General features: G+C 34.7%; 6 protein-coding genes across 9 annotated transcripts; 5 read left to right on the top strand and 1 right to left on the bottom strand.

The window, feature by feature from the left end:
* Positions 1-267: 267 nt before the first annotated feature.
* On the bottom strand, positions 268-748 carry LOC9322115. Its single transcript, XM_002883950.2, has one exon. The coding sequence runs from the start codon at positions 606-608 to the stop codon at positions 372-374; it is 237 nt and encodes a 78-aa protein (XP_002883996.1). The 5' UTR covers positions 609-748; the 3' UTR covers positions 268-371.
* Positions 749-2,685: 1,937 nt separating this feature from the next.
* On the top strand, positions 2,686-5,195 carry LOC9322114 (plant intracellular Ras-group-related LRR protein 6). The gene is made up of 3 exons (XM_002886002.2): positions 2,686-3,302; positions 4,012-4,181; positions 4,269-5,195. Exons 1-3 carry the CDS (start codon positions 3,024-3,026, stop codon positions 4,951-4,953), a joined length of 1,134 nt encoding a protein of 377 aa, XP_002886048.1. The 5' UTR covers positions 2,686-3,023; the 3' UTR covers positions 4,954-5,195.
* Positions 5,196-5,430: 235 nt separating this feature from the next.
* Positions 5,431-6,633, top strand: LOC9322113 (transmembrane protein 230). Its single transcript, XM_021033898.1, has 2 exons — positions 5,431-5,771; positions 6,239-6,633. The coding sequence occupies exons 1-2, from the start codon at positions 5,582-5,584 to the stop codon at positions 6,358-6,360; spliced, it is 312 nt and encodes a 103-aa protein (XP_020889557.1). The 5' UTR covers positions 5,431-5,581; the 3' UTR covers positions 6,361-6,633.
* A 901-nt stretch (positions 6,634-7,534) lies between these two features.
* LOC9322112 lies at positions 7,535-9,754 on the top strand. The gene is made up of 7 exons (XM_002886000.2): positions 7,535-7,758; positions 7,874-7,960; positions 8,242-8,484; positions 8,583-8,759; positions 8,861-8,914; positions 9,012-9,158; positions 9,242-9,754. The coding sequence occupies exons 1-7, from the start codon at positions 7,606-7,608 to the stop codon at positions 9,617-9,619; spliced, it is 1,239 nt and encodes a 412-aa protein (XP_002886046.1). The 5' UTR covers positions 7,535-7,605; the 3' UTR covers positions 9,620-9,754.
* A 1,588-nt stretch (positions 9,755-11,342) lies between these two features.
* Positions 11,343-14,689, top strand: LOC9322111 (UBP1-associated proteins 1C). Of its 4 annotated transcripts, XM_021032400.1 has the most exons (7): positions 11,343-11,524; positions 11,604-11,678; positions 11,816-11,919; positions 12,042-12,248; positions 12,388-12,588; positions 12,880-14,012; positions 14,625-14,689. In XM_021032400.1, the coding sequence occupies exons 1-6, from the start codon at positions 11,438-11,440 to the stop codon at positions 13,997-13,999; spliced, it is 1,794 nt and encodes a 597-aa protein (XP_020888059.1). In that variant the 5' UTR covers positions 11,343-11,437; the 3' UTR covers positions 14,000-14,012; positions 14,625-14,689. The 4 variants fall into 4 exon arrangements, with proteins under 4 accessions (XP_020888059.1, XP_020888060.1, XP_020888058.1 ...); XM_021032401.1 differs by lacking the exon at positions 14,625-14,689 and having other exon boundaries at positions 11,819-11,919; positions 12,880-14,256; XM_021032399.1 differs by lacking the exon at positions 14,625-14,689 and having other exon boundaries at positions 12,880-14,256.
* LOC9320063 (UBP1-associated proteins 1C) lies at positions 14,379-16,306 on the top strand. The gene is made up of 6 exons (XM_002885998.2): positions 14,379-14,689; positions 14,801-14,875; positions 14,994-15,124; positions 15,363-15,744; positions 15,845-15,958; positions 16,058-16,306. Exons 1-6 carry the CDS (start codon positions 14,603-14,605, stop codon positions 16,118-16,120), a joined length of 852 nt encoding a protein of 283 aa, XP_002886044.1. The 5' UTR covers positions 14,379-14,602; the 3' UTR covers positions 16,121-16,306.
* The last annotated feature ends 934 nt before the right edge of the window (positions 16,307-17,240 follow it).

Genomic DNA, 17,240 nt, shown 5'->3' with positions numbered 1-17,240 from the left:
TAGAACCGAAAAAACCGAAACCGAATGGATACGAACCGATAACCGAACGCCCAAGACTAATTTTGACAATGTTGGTGTTCTAATAAATCAGGTGTAGAGATTGAAGATATTAAGTATCAAAGGTTTATTTGTTTTTTGATAAAGAAAACTAGTGTCATTTAGGTAAGTGGAGGAACTTTGTTGCAAAAAATGATCTTGTGGCAATATATAAGTAAACATAGATGTCTTTTTTCCGTATTTTTGTTAAACAATTAGTGTAATAATACTATCAAACAGTTTATTTGTTTGGCCATTCGATTGTTATAGAAAAAAAGATCATTTACACCATTTTTGAAAGAAATTAAAGACTACAAAACAGAACACATTAAATACTACTCGAGGGATGAATCGATCTTCCGTACGGTTCTTGAGAAAGCAAGAATGTCCTCTGGCTTGCGAGCGTCATGGTCGTTGTCTTTGTCGCCGTCACCGTCGTTGGAACCTCTGTCTTCCACTATAGACTCACGAACAATGGCTCTCACCGTCGTGTTGTCTTCGGCTTTTCCGGCCTCATTGGTGAGGTCTATCTTCTTCTCTTCTTTTTCCATTCTTTCTTTCGTTGCCTCCATTTCTCTCGTTCTCTTTCTCTCGTAGGTGCAATATTTTCTTGTAAGACTTCTCGACTCGAGACACGAGATTTAAGAACATGTGGCACGTTAGAGATGATTACGTGGTGGTGTTTGATGTGAAGGTGTTTTTTACGACGGATACGTGTAAGGATGAGTCATATGAAGAGGAAATGTTGTTACAAGAAAGCCCCTCAAAAGATTGAAGTATTTCGAAAATAACTTTTTGATCGATCTTTGAAATGAGCTAGTTTCAACTTTCATCTAAACAAATCGTCTTCAAACTACGTGTGAAAGTTGGTAAAAAAACGGGACTGGTAACGACTAACGCGTAACTCAAACCGGTTTTAAAATTTCCACCGAAAAATTTGTTCTAGCTTCTTATTTGATTTTCGTAGTATTATAGTGGAGAATTATATGGAGTAACTCAAATTAATTTGACATTTATTAAGCTTAAAAAGGTTTTCCTATGGATGCTACTAGCTAGGCATGGACAAAATAACCGAACCGAAGGAACCGAATCAAAGGAACAGAACCGGAACCGAAGCAAAAAGAACCAAACCGAAACCAAACTAAAATTTTAAAATACTCAAATGGATTCTAAATTTTAGAACCGAAAGACCGGAACCGGAACCGAACCGAACCGAAATATTTCGCGTATCCGAAAATACCCGAAATATGAGATTATATCTAAAAATATTAGTTATTTTTAGATCAAATAACCAAAAATACCCGAAATACCAACAAATATTTGGAAAATATATCAAAAAAATACTTAAAATATATAAAAAAATACTCGAAAATATCCAAAAATACCCAAAAATATCCAAAATACCTAAAAATATCTGAAATAAAATATCCGAATAGATCTTAAACTTCAGAACCAAAAGAACCGGAACCGAACCAAAATTGTTTGGTTCCTATATGGATCCTAAACTCTAGAATAGTAATGTATGTGCTCTCAGAATTCACAAGAATATTGTATACGTCTAGTGTCACAATTCCTATCTCAATCTTGTTAGCTGATCCCTCAAAACCATTGGCTATCTTTTTTTAGTTTCTTTGATTTAAACACAAAACTCTCTAAACATACAAACGTAACAAACCATACATAAAACATTGACGAAACAGAAGGAAAACACAATTTTAATTTTTATAAGTGATCATGAAGTACAAAAGTAGTAAATTTCACGGCTATTTTTGTGATTAATGAAAGGAATTTGAATTTTTGAATCGATTCTAAAATTCGTTTTTAAATCAATTTCTATGATCACCTCATTGGCCATGAATGAAGAATTTTTGAATTTTGGAATCAATGCTTGGTGGTACTTAAGATGGAGCTAGTCAAACTTTTTGCCATGAATGTAGTATATATGTTGTTTTCTAATTCAGTTTTTGGATTTGGTTTTTAGTTTTCTTAATTTTAAAATTTAATTTTAGATTTTTCTTTCAAAAAAAAAACAAAAAATGGTTTGTGGGTTTTGAGAAAAATATGTAGGTAAAGTAAAAATTAAATTCCTTAAATTATAGGAGAACTAGGAATCTAAAATCTTGAATTGAAGATTATAGAAAAAGTGTTTTCTTAAATTCTAAGGAAACCAAAAAACTTAAGAACTTGATTGGTATGACAATGATTGTTTGAAAAATAAAACTAAAAACGCCAAGAACAAGGCTAACAAAGTAGATTTAGTTTTTTTAGTAACATCAACTCATGTTGATATATAATTTAATATATATATTCGTATAGTTTAGTTGATACTTTAAAAACGAGACTTGATCTCACTCTAGTGTGGAACATATATCGTTTTTTCTTGGTAAATTTTGAAAGTAAATAAAGATGAAAGAGATCATGAACTTTATTTATAAAAACCAGAGTAAAAAGAAAAATATTTGTTAACGAGTACATACTATTAGTTACCGATTAAAGAGATTGATGTGTCAAGTACATTATCAATAGGAATATTCGCACTTTTTACACAAGTTCAATGCTTTTTGATTATTAGTGAGAACATTCCTTTTGATTTGGTCAAAAGATGCCAATAAAACAATAAACACTAATAATAGAAAGAAAAGAGTAATTTGCGTTAGTATTTGACTTTTTAAATCAGGTGGTTAGGAAACTTTGACCACTAATAAAAAAGCCATACTTCTATAATTACCTAATTAATCTATTTTATTAATGGCTTGGATATTTGGCTAAACTTAAATCGATCTACTTCCTTTTAAAACCCACCAAAATCCTCCACCGTACATCTCCTATAGTCTCTCCGTACACACACATTTGTTATACCATATTAAGCTTTTAAACTCTCTTTCTTCTATGATCATTTGATCATTCTCTTCTTCTTCTTCAAACATATACATAAAATCACACACACATATACATATATATATATATATATAGAGATAGTGTGAAAGATGATATGCGAAGAGGCATATCATCAGCAACCGCAAATACAAAAGGAACAAATGATGACTATGATGATGATGGATCAACGTAGTAATCATCAACGGAAAAAATCACCATTATCGTCGCCATCATCTCCATCATCACCAAAATCACCATCATTCAATAATAATGAGGAAGAGAGGCTAGAGGTTGTGAATTTGAGTGGGATGGCATTGGAGTCTCTCCCTAATCCTTCACTCAATTTAGCTCAGATTTGCAAGCTTGATCTCTCCAACAATCATCTCCAGGTTCATACCTAAACTCACAACACACATATACACATATTTATAATCATGAGACATTTTTCCTGCATTATTCAATACCATATGATCATAAGCATGTACTTTAATTCACATACTAATGCAATTTTGTCTATTTGGATAATAATTGAGAGCATGGCTTCATTTCTCTTGATGAATCAACACAGACCATAAGCATCTTGCAATATTTGTGAAAAAAGATTTAATGGGTTGCGTATTCCAAAAAAAAAAATCTTGCAATATTTAGATTTTTTTTCTTTTCCACACATTATTTATTTACATCAATAGAATCGTTTGATTGTTTCATTTTAAAATTTGATATCAGAATAACAATTATGGATCATTCCATTTTATATTTTGTTTGGTTTGATTCCTCGAAATTTTTGAAAATGACAATTTATTTATGTTAATTTTCAAATAATGTTAGGATTTTTTCCGATTAACTTGTACGCAGTCTTGTATATTTGACTAATTTTTATAGGATATTCTGGTTTACTTTTAGTTCAGTCTCAATCTTTGTCCGATCCAAATGTCAATCCCTAGTCAAATTTGTTATAATTTTTCCAACAGAGATAATCCAAAATTATGAGTCTTTTTCTTACTTGATAAAATGTATTGTAAATTTGTAATGCTGGAAAATGTGAAGAATTCATATAATATTTTCTTAGCATTTGGTGCTATATTGAATGTGACACAGACTATACCAGAATCATTAACAGCGAGACTACTCAACTTGATAGCATTAGATGTTCACTCAAATCAGATCAAAGCTCTTCCAAACTCCATTGGTTGTCTCTCTAAGCTCAAGACTCTCAATGTCTCCGGCAACTTTCTTGTATCCTTCCCCAAATCTATCCAACATTGCAGGTTTGGTTTCACCCCATAACTTTCACAACACCCCTACCAACAAAATCATAATTCCCACTTTTGTATTGGTTCTCTTTTTTTTTTCAGGTCTCTGGAAGAACTAAATGCAAACTTCAACAAACTCATCAGATTACCAGACTCCATTGGATTTGAACTCACCAATCTAAGGAAGCTCTCTATCAACTCCAACAAGCTAATTAGTCTTCCACTCTCCATTACTCACCTCACATCTCTCCGTGTCCTCGACGCTCGTCTCAACTGCCTCATGATTCTCCCAGATGATCTCGAGAATCTCATCAACCTCGAGATTCTCAATGTCAGCCAGAATTTCCAGTATCTTTCCGCTCTTCCATCTTCCATTGGCCTTTTAATGAACCTCATTGAGCTCGATGTTAGCTACAACAAGATCACTGTATTACCTGAGTCCATTGGCTGCATGAGAAGGTTAAGGAAGCTGAGTGTTGAAGGAAACCCGCTCGTGTCCCCGCCCATCGAGGTGATGGAGCAGAATCTGCAGGTGGTGAGAGAGTATCTGACACAAAAGATGAATGGAGGCTCACCAAGGAGTCCAAGCAAAAAGAAGTCTTGGGGATTCGGTAAATTGGTGAAGTATGGGACGTTCAATGGCGGATCAAGAAGCTGGAATAGAGAGGAGAGGGAAGGGTTTATCATGCCTGAGTACCGCGCCATCGACAGTCTTGCTTCGCCTAGGTATTCTGGAATGTTCTCTCCACGCCGTCTCTTTTCTCCAAGAACCTATTTCAGCAGATAAAACAGAGAGGTTTCACATTCCTACAAGCCATGCACACCTCTGTAGCATAGCATCAAGGCCAAAACAATCCAATTTTGTCTATCATTTTAATTATAGCATCATAAAAACATATACAGAGTATCTCAATATGTTAATCAGATTCTAGAATTCTTGTTTTTTTTCATTATATATGGTTGCACCAGGTCTCTGTTTCTATGCACACCAAATTTTGTTCATGAATAAAGTTTCTTCTTTCAGACTTCTTCCTGATTCTTTAGACATTGGCAAAAGACTCAAGATTATATAGACAAAGAAAGCAACTCTGAATTTTTTTTATTAAATTACGAAATTTAGACTATATTCTTAAATTTTTGATAGAAATGTTAGACTATTTAATTATCTCACAAAATTTCTTACGTGGCACGTTCTGCCGTTTCCCGAGTAAGAAAACGACACGTAGTTCTCGTTTAGAATGCCAATCCGGGCAGACTTGGTTGCTTTAACGAAAGTATCCATCTCCGTCATCTTTCTTCATTGAAGGAAGCAAAAGAGTTTGATTTCGTCGTCGAGCTTGCGATCTTCAGCTTTTCAGGCGACGTCGTTGTGATTCTAATCGTTTTCCGGTAAAATTGATTTCGGAGGCTATTCGATGGCTTACGTCGACCATGCGTTCTCAATATCGGACGAAGACCTAATGATTGGGACTTCGTACACCGTTAGTAATCGACCACCGGTGAAGGAGATCTCACTCGCGGTGGCTCTACTCGTATTCGGAACCCTAGGAATTGTTTCAGGTTTCTTCATGGCGTATAACCGAGTTGGTGGTGATCGAGGTCACGGTACGAATTACGATTCCTTATTTAATCAAAATTGTTACTAATTTTGCGCTTGTATCTTCGTGATTAGCTTGTTTCAAGACAATTTTTGTTAGCTTAGATTGAGGAAACTAGTGAAAATCTGTGTGATTTCTTATTGTTTTTGATTAATGTTTAGACTTGTTAAGGAACCTAGTTTGGGAGATTTAGGGATATATCTTGAGGATTTGAGGAAACTGCTTAGTGTTGGACTTGGTTTAGGTCTTTGTTTCTAAGTTCTCTGGGGATCAATTAGGAGATGTTAAGTGAAACATTGAGGAACTCTCTCTCAAACAAATCTCTAGAGGCATGAGAGATTTGGTGGCTCTTTTCTTCATTTCAGAATGCAAACCCGAAAAAGTCGGATTTGAGTCGAAATTTGAACTAATGATTACTGAAAACTCGCTCATTTCTTTTTGTTTTTCCTTGTTTGATTGTTGGTGGTGAAACAGGGATTTTCTTCATTGTACTCGGATGTCTTCTGTTTATCCCGGGGTTTTACTATACACGGATTGCATATTACGCTTACAAAGGATACAAAGGTTTCTCCTTCTCAAATATACCATCCGTTTAAGCCTTATGACTCGGTGTCTCTTCTCTCTTCTTACTCAATGTATAGGTTGTTTTCGCTTATATTGCTTTTAAACCAGTGACTTATTCTCTTTAGTGTGAGTTTACATGACTTGAATGACCCATGTTTGATATATGTGTATCTCTTTTGGTTTCTCTTTCTCTATGTTAGATCATTAATCTTCGATAACCATCCTTGTAAAATATAGAACAAGCTAATCACACGTGATGTAATTGGTGTCTTTAGTGTATAAGTAGAACGAGGAAATGACCAGAACGGTTTTAGTATAGAATACTAGAGGTAATTGACTGCTTTTTGTAGAAATCATGAAATTCTAAACAACTAGTTTAAGTAGATGAATGAATGAAATTTAATATAGTAGAGGAATAATTTAATAGTGATATAAGAAAAAAAATAAAAAATCTCTCTCCATATATCGTCACTGCTACTTCTTCTAGTAAAAACGCACTTGAATCTCCCAATCTCTCCGGCGACCGTTTCATCTTTGAGAAATCTAGGAATCAGATTATCAGATTGGTAGGGGGAGACCATTCCAGTGAAAAGACAGCATGATCGTGATTGGAGACTGATCGCTTGGACACCTCCTATGGTTGGTTGGGTTAAGTTAAACACAGATGGAGCATCGCATGGGAATCCGGCTTTAGCAACGGTCACAAGAGGTGGAGATTTGCGGGATAATACTTTTAGAAGAAACAAAACTTAATAATGTGTCAATTGGTGCTATTTTTGGAAATTTATCGAATGTGTTCCATAATTTTTCAAAAAACTTGTTTTAGTGCTATTCTCGGAAACCGATATAACAAACAATTGATGAAATTTTCTTTTGTTTCGTAAAAATGAGATTTCTTACCATATTCACTACTAACTATATTTACTTTTCAAAAACCAAAATTATTGCAGATTATCTTTCTTGATTACTTTTTCTTCTTTTTGGAAAAATTATAGTATTACATTAATTTCTTTGATATAAGTGAAATGAAAAAAAATCAATATCAATAAATAATATACACTTTAACCGGATATTATTTTGCTTTAAATTAATAATTTATTTTTATTTTCTTATTAAATTAATTAAAAGTATCTAATTATAGTTCATAGATATGACGTTCATTTTCTTGTGCATGACTTTTCTTTAATATATAAATATATAGTAGTATTTAACTTAATCATCTATAAACTAACTAGAAACTATTTAGAAAATATCAAAACGTTTTAGATAATCTTATTATGATCGATCGAATAATGACCAATTTAATCGTGCTATACATTCTAGTCATACTAGCTATGATAGTCACCGGAAGCGAGTCTTCTAATACTCGTGATGCTGAAATAAATCGACTCATGAAGAAACTCAACAAACCTTTTCTTAAATCCATCAAGGTTTATTTAATTTGTGGATTAATTACACAAAAATACACTTAACAACATTATTTTGTTTTTAATTTTCGATTGGTCTTACCTCGTAGTTGTGTATGTTTTGTAATTCTTAAAATAGAGTCCAGATGGAGATATCATAGATTGTGTTCATATGAAAAATCATCCAATTTATGATCATCCTTTATTCAAAAACCACACCATTCAGGTTCAGATTTTTTTTTATCAATATTATTTTAATGTACAATGTTATTATGCATTTTGTTTATGGTTTAATCATAATTTATTCAAAAATTACACCATTCATTGAATCTTTATCATAAGTTGTACCAGACCAAAACTTGATGATACTAGCACAAAAATTAACGAACCCGTTGAAAATGGTTTAACTAAATACATTTGGCTTTGTCATTTTTATTTAATCTATTACTTTTTTTTTTTGGTCAAACTTTAATCTATTACTTTAAATCTAACAATTTTGTGTTGTAGATGAGACCAACTTCTTACCCAGAAGGATGGAGCAATAAAGATTCAGATAATGAAAAACACAATATGGTTCCTCAACTTTGGACAATCAATGGAAAATGTCCAAAAAATAGTATTCCGATCAGAAGAACGAGAAAAGAAGATATTTTACGAGCAAAATCCATTGAAAGGTTTGGAAAAAAAGATCCCAACAATATCCATCAACATAAACGACCAACCAATCCAACTAACGACGGTGTACATGAGGTGCATATATCATTCATTAAGTATTTGAAATGCCATCATTTTTCCTATTATGAGTATATATGTTTTTATAGTTCTTACATATTTATATACATATACAGTATGCCATACTTAAAGTGGAAGTAAATTCTCCTCGAGCTATGTTTTATGGAACCCAAACTTTTATAAATGTGTGGAAGCCTTATGTACAACATACAAAAGAATTTAGCTTAGCACAAATATGGATGTCGGCTGGAAGTTATAGTACTCAACTTGAAACCATTGAAGCTGGTTGGCAGGTTTTAGTTTTTTCTTGCAATTGCATGTTTATATATAAATTAAATATAAATATATATTCTAATCTTCTTCTTTTATTCTTTTTTTTTTTGTTATTGATTAGGTGTTGACTGCACTTTATAATGATACTAACCCTCGATACTTTGTCTATTGGACTGTGAGTTAACTTCCAACGTATTGTTAAATTTTCTTTCTTTTTTGTCTTAACTTTTTTTTTTTTTTGTTATGTGTGTTGTTTGATTACCTGAAAACAGAATGATTCATATATACAACATGGTTGCTATAATACTATTTGCCCCGGCTTTGTTGTTGTCAACCAAGCATTTGCTCTAGGCGCGGCCGTTCCTGAAGTTTCTATCCGTGATGGTCTACAATACGAAATTTTCACAAGTATATGGAAGGTAAAAATAATACATGTTCTTTTTCATCATATAATTTCTATCTGAAATTACAAACTGAAATTGAATATGTTATATTATTATAGGACCGTAGTTCAGGGAATTGGTGGTTGAGATTTGGTACTCATGTAATTGTCGGGTATTGGCCTTCTTTATTGTTCAATCGTTTACGAATTGGTGCGACCGAAGTTGAATGGGGAGGCGAAATAGTAAATTTAAAGGAGAACAACCAACACACGTCAACACAAATGGGAAGTGGGTCATTTGCAATAAATGGATATAGAAAAGCTAGTTATTTTAGGAATATTTTCGTAACTGATGAAAATAATATTACGAGGCAACCTGTAGGTCCTTCTACATTTGTGTCGGAAGAAAGTTGTTATGACATAAGGTATCGCACTGAACAAGCCTGGGGAAGTTTCTTTTACTATGGTGGTCCTGGTCGAAGTCCTTTCTGTAATTGATCATATATGTAAGAATATTATGTATGAATCTATTTATGTCATCACCATCATATAGTATATATGTGGTGGTGAAAATAAAGTTTAAGATATAATTATAGTTTTGGGACTATAAATAGTTTAAGCCAAATTCATCAAGAGAGTACTTAAAAAGAAAGTTTAATGGATTTTTTTTTTTTTTTTGATAAACCCTATCGGCTATCCGGTCGGCCCCGGTAGGAACGCACCGTGGTGCTACATATTGGACTGGTCCACCGTGTTAACGGTTAGGCCCTTACGGGCTACCACTCTGCCTATCCCGAGTTTGGAATGCCTTCCGACTAAGTGCCAGGGGGTAGTCAGGCTGCCTGCATTACTGGCTACCAGGTAAACCAATTGGGCCAAAGCCCAACTGACAGACTTCCCAAACAAATGTGTTTTTGTTTCCAGGGAGAATCGAACTCAGGTTTGGGAGTTTCACCCTTTCTCAAAGCTTCCTCTGCCACTAGACCACAGATGCTTGGGCAGTTTAATGGATTGAGTATTTTAGTAGATTTAAACATCCAAACAACATCTTGTGTGCTAAAGAGATCCGAACCGTAAAGAGATCACAACCTCTCTGTCATTGATCACCACACCATTTTCAAGGTGATTGATAAAGAGATCCGAACCGTAATTCATGCTCGAAGACAAAGGAAGCATTTTAGAAATTTAATGCAACTTTGGATTAGATGATTTCACTTTTGTGTCTTCTTAAACATTTGTGGCCTTGTTTTTTATTCCTTTTTGGCAAAGTTCTCAAAAGCCCTAGGTATTATGTTTGTAATCCCTAAAATTTTCATTTCTAATGATATTTACAGTTATATAAAAAAAAAACATCTTGTGTGCTATATATTCTACATTTTTACATAAGTGCCTCCAGTGATTACCATTTTAAATAGACCACGAGATTTTTAATATAAAATTAGTAGAAATGAGTTTTGTCCAAAACATTATGGTTTAGAATAACGTTTTGTATTCATTTTATTGAAGACCTTGAAAAATAATTTTCGATACCGTGTAAGTGAAAACAAAATACGAAAAAATATTTTGTGGTAATTTGTAGGATCCCTAAACAAGTTTTGTAAACCTTTTAAGATATTCTACTGGTCGTCGAATGAGTGTAGGTCCATGTACTGAAAGATGATGTGTAGACCTATAGGCGGTGGTGAGTAGGGGTAGGTAAAATAACCGAATCTCAAAAAACCGAACCGAACTAAACCGAAATAAATGGTTTGGTTTGGTTATAGTTTAGTATACAAATCCGTTTGGTTGTAATTTTTATTAAATTTTTTGTTTAAGTTTGGTTTGGTTAAAAACCTTAAAACCCAATGTTTTTTTTTTTGTTTTTGACTAAAATTTAAAATAATTATATACAAAAATATTGTCCAGTTTATATTGTGACTAGTAATAGTATCATTAAAAAAATTCTTTATTGGATTTATAATTATTGATTTTTTTAATAATTTGGAAACCAAAAATTTAGGAATAAAAAAAATCTATTGAATTACAAAACCCTCACCTAAACTTATCAACATTACTTATAATTTATGTATCAAATTTATATATATATTTTCTATAAACATGGAATAACCGAAAAAAAAAAGAACCAAACCGAACCGAGATACATATGGTCTTATAGGTTTTAATTTTTATAAAACTCTAAAGTGTTATCGCATTTAACAAAGGGAAATTTTCCAAAAGTGAAACGGCGACGTAGTTAGAAAAATCATCAATCTGGAAAAGGGTTTCAAAACTCTAGGCGGTCTCCGAAATTGGCAAATTGCAAGAATTTTGGATCCAATGGTGTGGTTTCAGTGCGAAGATTGTGGCGAGAGTCTGAAGAAGCCAAGGCTCTCGAGGCACTTGCGTATGTGCACTGCCACCAAGGTACACTAAAATTGAAACTCTCTGATGATTCTCTTCTTCTCTTAATCTCTCTCTGATGATTATCTTCGAATCTTCACAGTTTTCTTGCATTGACTGTGGAAACATGTTTGGGCAAGATAGTGTTTACTATCATAATCAATGCATCACTGAGGCTGTAAGTATTTTTATTTCCCCATTTCTATCAATTTGATGCTAATCCCTAATGGTTTTTTTAAGTTTTTTTTTAGGTTTAGTTATGTATCTGAAGACTTATTTAGTGTCTTGAATGTTTTTTTTCTTTCTGGTAAATTGGAGAAATATGGTCCAAAGGGGCTATCTAATGGTGAAAATTCGAAACAAAAGCACGATTTCGATATAAATACCGAGTTATACAAGAGTCCTTCATGGTTTTGTAGGTACTTTACACATCTTTAGCCTTCCTTCCATTGTCATTAGATAGCTTGTCTTGTTTGTGTGTGTTCTCTTGTGGTGAGGTTTTATGAGGACATGACTTGAATATTATGTTATCTATTTGCAGCTTATGTAATGCAAATATGACCTGCGAGCAGGATTATTTTGCCCATGTCTATGGAAAGAAACACCAAGAGAAAGCAAATGAGGTTGCTGATATGGACTACTCTAAACAACAATCTGAACAACCACCAGTTGACAAGCACAACTTAAAACAACAACCCGACTTTGATATATATGTCGGGTTATCAAACCACTATCCATGGTTCTGTAGGTAGGTAATCTACATTGTTTAGGAAATCTTATCTATCTTTTTTTGGGTAAAACTAGTTCAAAATGTATTGTTGTTTATTTGTTCTCTTGTGGTGAGATTTTATGAAGACATGCATTAAATATGATTTATTTCGTTCCAGCTTGTGTAACATAATGGCTACCAGTCAGCAGACTTTGTTATCACATGCCAATGGGAAGAAACACCGAGCGAACGTCGAATGGTTTGATGCTGAACAACAGCAACGACAAGTAACACAACATTCCACGATGGACAACTCAAAACAACAGATCGAAGTCGATATAAATGTTGGGTTATCCAATTGTTATCCATGGTTTTGTAGGTAATCTCTTCACATATTTCACCTTTCCACTGCTATTTTCTATATCACGTTAGAAAAATGTATTTCACCTGAGTAAGTTAGTTGTGATTAGGATAATTCTAAGTAGGATATGCATCAGCTATTGAGTGGAGTCGTGTATATGGTTGCTTTTCGATCATTTGTTTGGTTTCATAGATTTCTCTTTGATATTGTATTGTAATAAATAGAGATGATTTCTGTGTTTGTTTGTAATAGTGCTCTTTGGGTGAGATTTCAAGAGTTAATGCTTTGAATATATCTATTTGGTTCCAGCTTGTGTAACGTGAAGGCTACATGCCAGCAGAATTTGCTATCCCATGCCAATGGTAGAAAACACCGAGAAAATATCGAATTGTTTGATGCTACACAACAACAACAGTTAGAAAAATCCTCAGTGGATAAGAAGGATACAATTGAAAATGCTTCTGATGGTAATTCCGAACAGAAGAGAGTAGATTTGCTTGTCTCATCAGGTGTTGCAAATGGATATCCTCAGGCCGGCAAAAAGAGAAAGCTAGAGACTTTCGATGAAACACGGAACAGGGAGGTAGTTCAGGCCGAAGAAGCAGAAGGAGGGGGTGAGAAAAAGCAAGAGAATAAGAAGAAGCGAAAGAAGGAAAAGAAGCAAACTATGTCAGACTCTGATTTCGAGTATGACAAGGAAGATATCAAGCAGCTGTTGGTATCTTACTCGAAGGAAGAGCTTGTTAACCTCATATACAAGACTGCTGAGAAGGGTTCTCGATTGATCTCTGCCATCCTTGAATCGGCTGACCGTGACATCGCTCAGCGCAATATATTTGTGCGTGGATTTGGATGGGACACAACACATGAGAACCTCAAGGCGGCGTTTGAGACTTATGGGGAGATAGAGGATTGCTCGGTGGTCATGGACAAGGACACGGGAAGAGGTAAAGGGTATGGGTTTGTGCAGTTCAAGACGCGGAAAGGAGCGAGAGAGGCATTGAAAAGACCGGAGAAGAGGATGTACAACCGCATCGTGGTATGTAATCTAGCATCAAAGAAGCCGTCTGGGGCTGGAAAGGAGCAGGATATGGCTGAACCGGTGAAGATTGATCTAACTCAGATGGCCAATCAAAGTGAAGCAGTCTTGCCCGGTCCCGAACTGGGTCACGGACATGTACTCAAGAAGATGCACCACCAACAACAGACTATAGATATGTTCGGACAGAACATTCCTTTTTACGGACACTCTCATCAGTTTCCTGGTTTTGATCCAATGTATGGTGCATTAAGTGGTCTAGCAAACTATGGTATGTTTGGCTCGGGTATGATGATGAACCAAGGATCGATGTTGCAGCCACCACCGAATCATTTAGGCATGGCAGGGCAATATTTTGGTGATGGGGGACATGCTTGGCATCAGAGGTAGCTGAGATCATTTGGTAAGGCTGTTATCTCTGATATATTAATTAGACTTTCAATTTTCGGTTAGGCTAATTACTAATCTGGTATCTTCAACCTACCTGAGTAAATCTATGTAAGCCAGAAAAGCAAAGTTCCGGTTTCGAGTTGTGTGAATATATACCAAACAAAACCAGCCTTTTGGGGTTTGATTTGAGAGTTTTTTATTTGGTTGGATAAAAAATAACTACAAGAATAAACATAAGTAAAAATGTTTGATATTTATTTAAAACTGTCTGTAGAATTTATTCTGGTTTACTCGGTTTGGTTCGGTTTATACTAAAAGCTAAATGCCTTGAATTCCCTTGTTGTTGCATTGCAATACAAAACAATCATCAATGCTAAAAACTAAGAAACCGTGTCGTTTTTAGTGTTTCAAAACACCGTGTTGTCTGACACTTCAATAAACAAACTCTGCATTTTTTTATTAAGTTCCTCTTGAAGGTTTTAAAACCCTAGCTGGTAACTAATCTTAAACCCATCTCCGATTCACGATTACAGAAATTTTTTGATTTCTGCTTGAAATTTTTTTGCCCCAAATCTCAATTTCGATAATTGGAAAACGAAAACAATGGTTTGGTTTCAATGCGAAGACTGTGGAGAGAGTCTGAAGAAGCCAAAGCTCCCGACTCACTTCAAGATGTGCAGAGCCAACAAGGTCTCACCTTTAAAATTTCTTTTGGTCTTCATTTTTTTTGCTCTTATGGTAAAATCGAAACTTTATGATGATTGTTGTGTTAAATCTCTCCTTCATGTGTTGTATCAATAGTTATCGTGCATCGATTGTGGAGAAATGTTTGGGAAAGATACTGTGCAAGGACATAACCAGTGTATTACTGAAGCTGTAAGTAATTTACCCATTTCTTGGAACAAATTGGGTTAAGTTTTAGATTTTTGGCTATGTATTGGATTTAAGAGATTGAAGAATTGATTTCTGTGTCTTGGATGTTTTGGCTATTTAGGAGAAGTATGGTCCAAAAGGGCAGTCAAAGTCATCTAATGGCACACCTGCAAAGCCAAAGGATAACTCTAAGCAACAGCCTGACTTCGATATTACTGTCGGCTTATCGAACCGATATCCATGGTTTTGTAGGTATGCACATCTTTCAACCTTTCCTTTCATTTTCCGCTTTAGGTATGAATGCATAATGTATTGAGGTTGGTCGACATTGTTCAGGAGTATAAGAAAGCCGGTTGTATCGATGTTTCTTTGGATTGATTATGCTAATGTAGACTTTTGTTTTAGAATGTATTGTTGTTTTTGTGTGTGTTATCTTGTGGTGAGATTTTTGAGGACATGGTTTTGAGTATATTTATCTATTTGGTTGCAGTATATGTTACACAAAGGCTACTAGCCAGCAGACTTTGCTTGCCCATGCGGATGGGAAGAAGCACCGAGGGAAAGCAAAAGCCTTCCATGCTAGACAACAACAACAGTCTGAACAATCCACGGTGGATACGAAGGATGGAAGCGAAAACGCGTCTAATGGTGATTCAGAACAGAAGAAAGTAGATTTACCTGTCTCCTCAAGTGTTGCGAATGGAGAATCGCATGCCGAGAAAAAGAGAAAGCTAGAGACTTTGGATGAAACGAGTAGAGGTGAGGTACCTCAAGCCGAAGAAGCAAAAGGAGGTGATCTAAAGAAAGCGAAGAAACAGGGCCATGAGAAGAAAATCAATTGGAAGAAGTTGATCACATTGGCTTTGAAGTCTGTACGTATTTATCAACTCACTGAATTTCAGTTTCAATTTAACTTCTTTTTTGCAATGTGACTACATAATGTAACAAATCTATGAATTTGTATTGATACAGAACGAAGATAAAACTTTGAAGATGAAGAAACTGAAGAAGCTCGTTCTGGAATCTATTGTGGATTCAGGCATAACTCGAGACAAATCTGAGCTTAAGGCAGAGCTAGTGCTAAAGGTTAGACATTTCTCATCTGTCTAATTAATGTACTACAATCTGTTCCACTGTAGAGAGATATTCTCAATAGAGTCTTTTTGTTTTTCTACAATTTTACAGGTGAATTCGAGCTCCAGATTCACGGTTGATGGGAAGTATGTGAAATTTGTGGCTAAAGATTGAATCTAATTCTTGAGTCAAGCAACAGTATCATGTCCCGACTGAAACTGGATTTGCGCCTCTCACAGTTTTGTCATATGATTCATTACTATTACTGTTTGTACTCTGTACCAAATTTGGAATTTTGGAATCTCATCAAACTACCGTATTTTTGGAATCTCATTAAAACTATTATTCGTGACGACTTTATTAATGTGCCTCAGGCGACAGTTATTATCATCGACTAAGAGAAAAAAAGAGAAAAATCTGCATAAATTATGCCTAAACTGTTGGTGGTATCATCCATTAATAGAGAGAACATGTTTTTTTGATAATGGTTTGATTGGTGGACTAAAAAAGAATGATACACAAAAGCGACATCAAAAGCGTTACTAAAAGCATTATTCTCAATTTTTTTTGTATTAACTTTCATGTACCATATTTTTATATAGTTTTGCATTATTCCGTAAAAGTTTACCGCTCCAGCTTACAACTATAATTTTTATACAACTTTGTGTTACCAATCGGACCCAAGATAAAATCAGCTTGTTAACTATATTTGTTAGTTGTTAAAGGTTAAACGTATTTGCAACATCTTTTCTCTCTTCTCTCTTTAACATAGAGAAAGAAAGTGTTTTGGTTCTTCCCATCCGGCTTATGTCTGACATCTATTTAGCTTTGTCAATGGTAAATGGTCGGCTTCTTGCCTAGCATCAGACGGCTTTTCTAGCGGCCATAGCTAGCTTTTGGTTTTGTTCTTACACAGTCCATTTTTCTCTTTCCACTTTTCAATCTCTGTTACTTTTGATGTCGGTTTTGTTTTCTAGTTAAAAGAAACTCATTGGTTTTGTGTTGTTGACGGCATTTGTCTCTTCCCAACTTCGTCGAATATGGAGATAGTTGGGAGACTTGGACGTTCCTTGTCGTAAGGATCACGTGTCGAAAGCCATCTATACAGATGCCAAAGATCAGCTTTTCTGTGGTCATATATGGTTTACAATAAGATCACCAGTTCAAGATGTTGATGATGGAATCAAGAATGGTTCAATTTGTTTCCATAACGATGACGTTTGGCCAGGATATGATTGTCCTTCAAAATGTGGTCTCTTCGATCTTGCCACGAGTAAGATCACATGGCCTAACT

Source organism: Arabidopsis lyrata (assembly GCF_000004255.2).
Source record: "Arabidopsis lyrata subsp. lyrata unplaced genomic scaffold ARALYscaffold_3, whole genome shotgun sequence".
Taxonomy (NCBI): Eukaryota; Viridiplantae; Streptophyta; class Magnoliopsida; order Brassicales; family Brassicaceae; genus Arabidopsis; species Arabidopsis lyrata.
This window is presented reverse-complemented; position numbering and strand designations above follow the sequence as displayed.

What these genes read in the sequence shown, in the direction of transcription:
- LOC9322114 (XM_002886002.2), top strand. Translation starts at nt 3,024, where the DNA reads ATGATATGCGAAGAGGCATATCATCAGCAACCGCAAATACAAAAGGAA. An exon ending in TCTCCAACAATCATCTCCAG is followed by an intron (nt 3,303 to 4,011) that starts GTTCATACCTAA and finishes AATGTGACACAG; the next exon opens with ACTATACCAGAATCATTAAC. An exon ending in AAATCTATCCAACATTGCAG is followed by an intron (nt 4,182 to 4,268) that starts GTTTGGTTTCAC and finishes TTTTTTTTTCAG; the next exon opens with GTCTCTGGAAGAACTAAATG.
- LOC9320063 (XM_002885998.2), top strand. Translation starts at nt 14,603, where the DNA reads ATGGTTTGGTTTCAATGCGAAGACTGTGGAGAGAGTCTGAAGAAGCCA. An exon ending in ACCAGTGTATTACTGAAGCT is followed by an intron (nt 14,876 to 14,993) that starts GTAAGTAATTTA and finishes TTGGCTATTTAG; the next exon opens with GAGAAGTATGGTCCAAAAGG. An exon ending in AGGCAGAGCTAGTGCTAAAG is followed by an intron (nt 15,959 to 16,057) that starts GTTAGACATTTC and finishes ACAATTTTACAG; the next exon opens with GTGAATTCGAGCTCCAGATT.
- LOC9322112 (XM_002886000.2), top strand. Translation starts at nt 7,606, where the DNA reads ATGATCGATCGAATAATGACCAATTTAATCGTGCTATACATTCTAGTC. An exon ending in CCATTGAAGCTGGTTGGCAG is followed by an intron (nt 8,760 to 8,860) that starts GTTTTAGTTTTT and finishes GTTATTGATTAG; the next exon opens with GTGTTGACTGCACTTTATAA. An exon ending in GATACTTTGTCTATTGGACT is followed by an intron (nt 8,915 to 9,011) that starts GTGAGTTAACTT and finishes ACCTGAAAACAG; the next exon opens with AATGATTCATATATACAACA.
- LOC9322115 (XM_002883950.2), bottom strand. Translation starts at nt 608, where the DNA reads ATGGAGGCAACGAAAGAAAGAATGGAAAAAGAAGAGAAGAAGATAGAC.
- LOC9322111 (XM_021032400.1), top strand. Translation starts at nt 11,438, where the DNA reads ATGGTGTGGTTTCAGTGCGAAGATTGTGGCGAGAGTCTGAAGAAGCCA. An exon ending in ATCAATGCATCACTGAGGCT is followed by an intron (nt 11,679 to 11,815) that starts GTAAGTATTTTT and finishes TCTGGTAAATTG; the next exon opens with GAGAAATATGGTCCAAAGGG. An exon ending in CACTATCCATGGTTCTGTAG is followed by an intron (nt 12,249 to 12,387) that starts GTAGGTAATCTA and finishes ATTTCGTTCCAG; the next exon opens with CTTGTGTAACATAATGGCTA.
- LOC9322113 (XM_021033898.1), top strand. Translation starts at nt 5,582, where the DNA reads ATGGCTTACGTCGACCATGCGTTCTCAATATCGGACGAAGACCTAATG. An exon ending in TGGTGGTGATCGAGGTCACG is followed by an intron (nt 5,772 to 6,238) that starts GTACGAATTACG and finishes GTGGTGAAACAG; the next exon opens with GGATTTTCTTCATTGTACTC.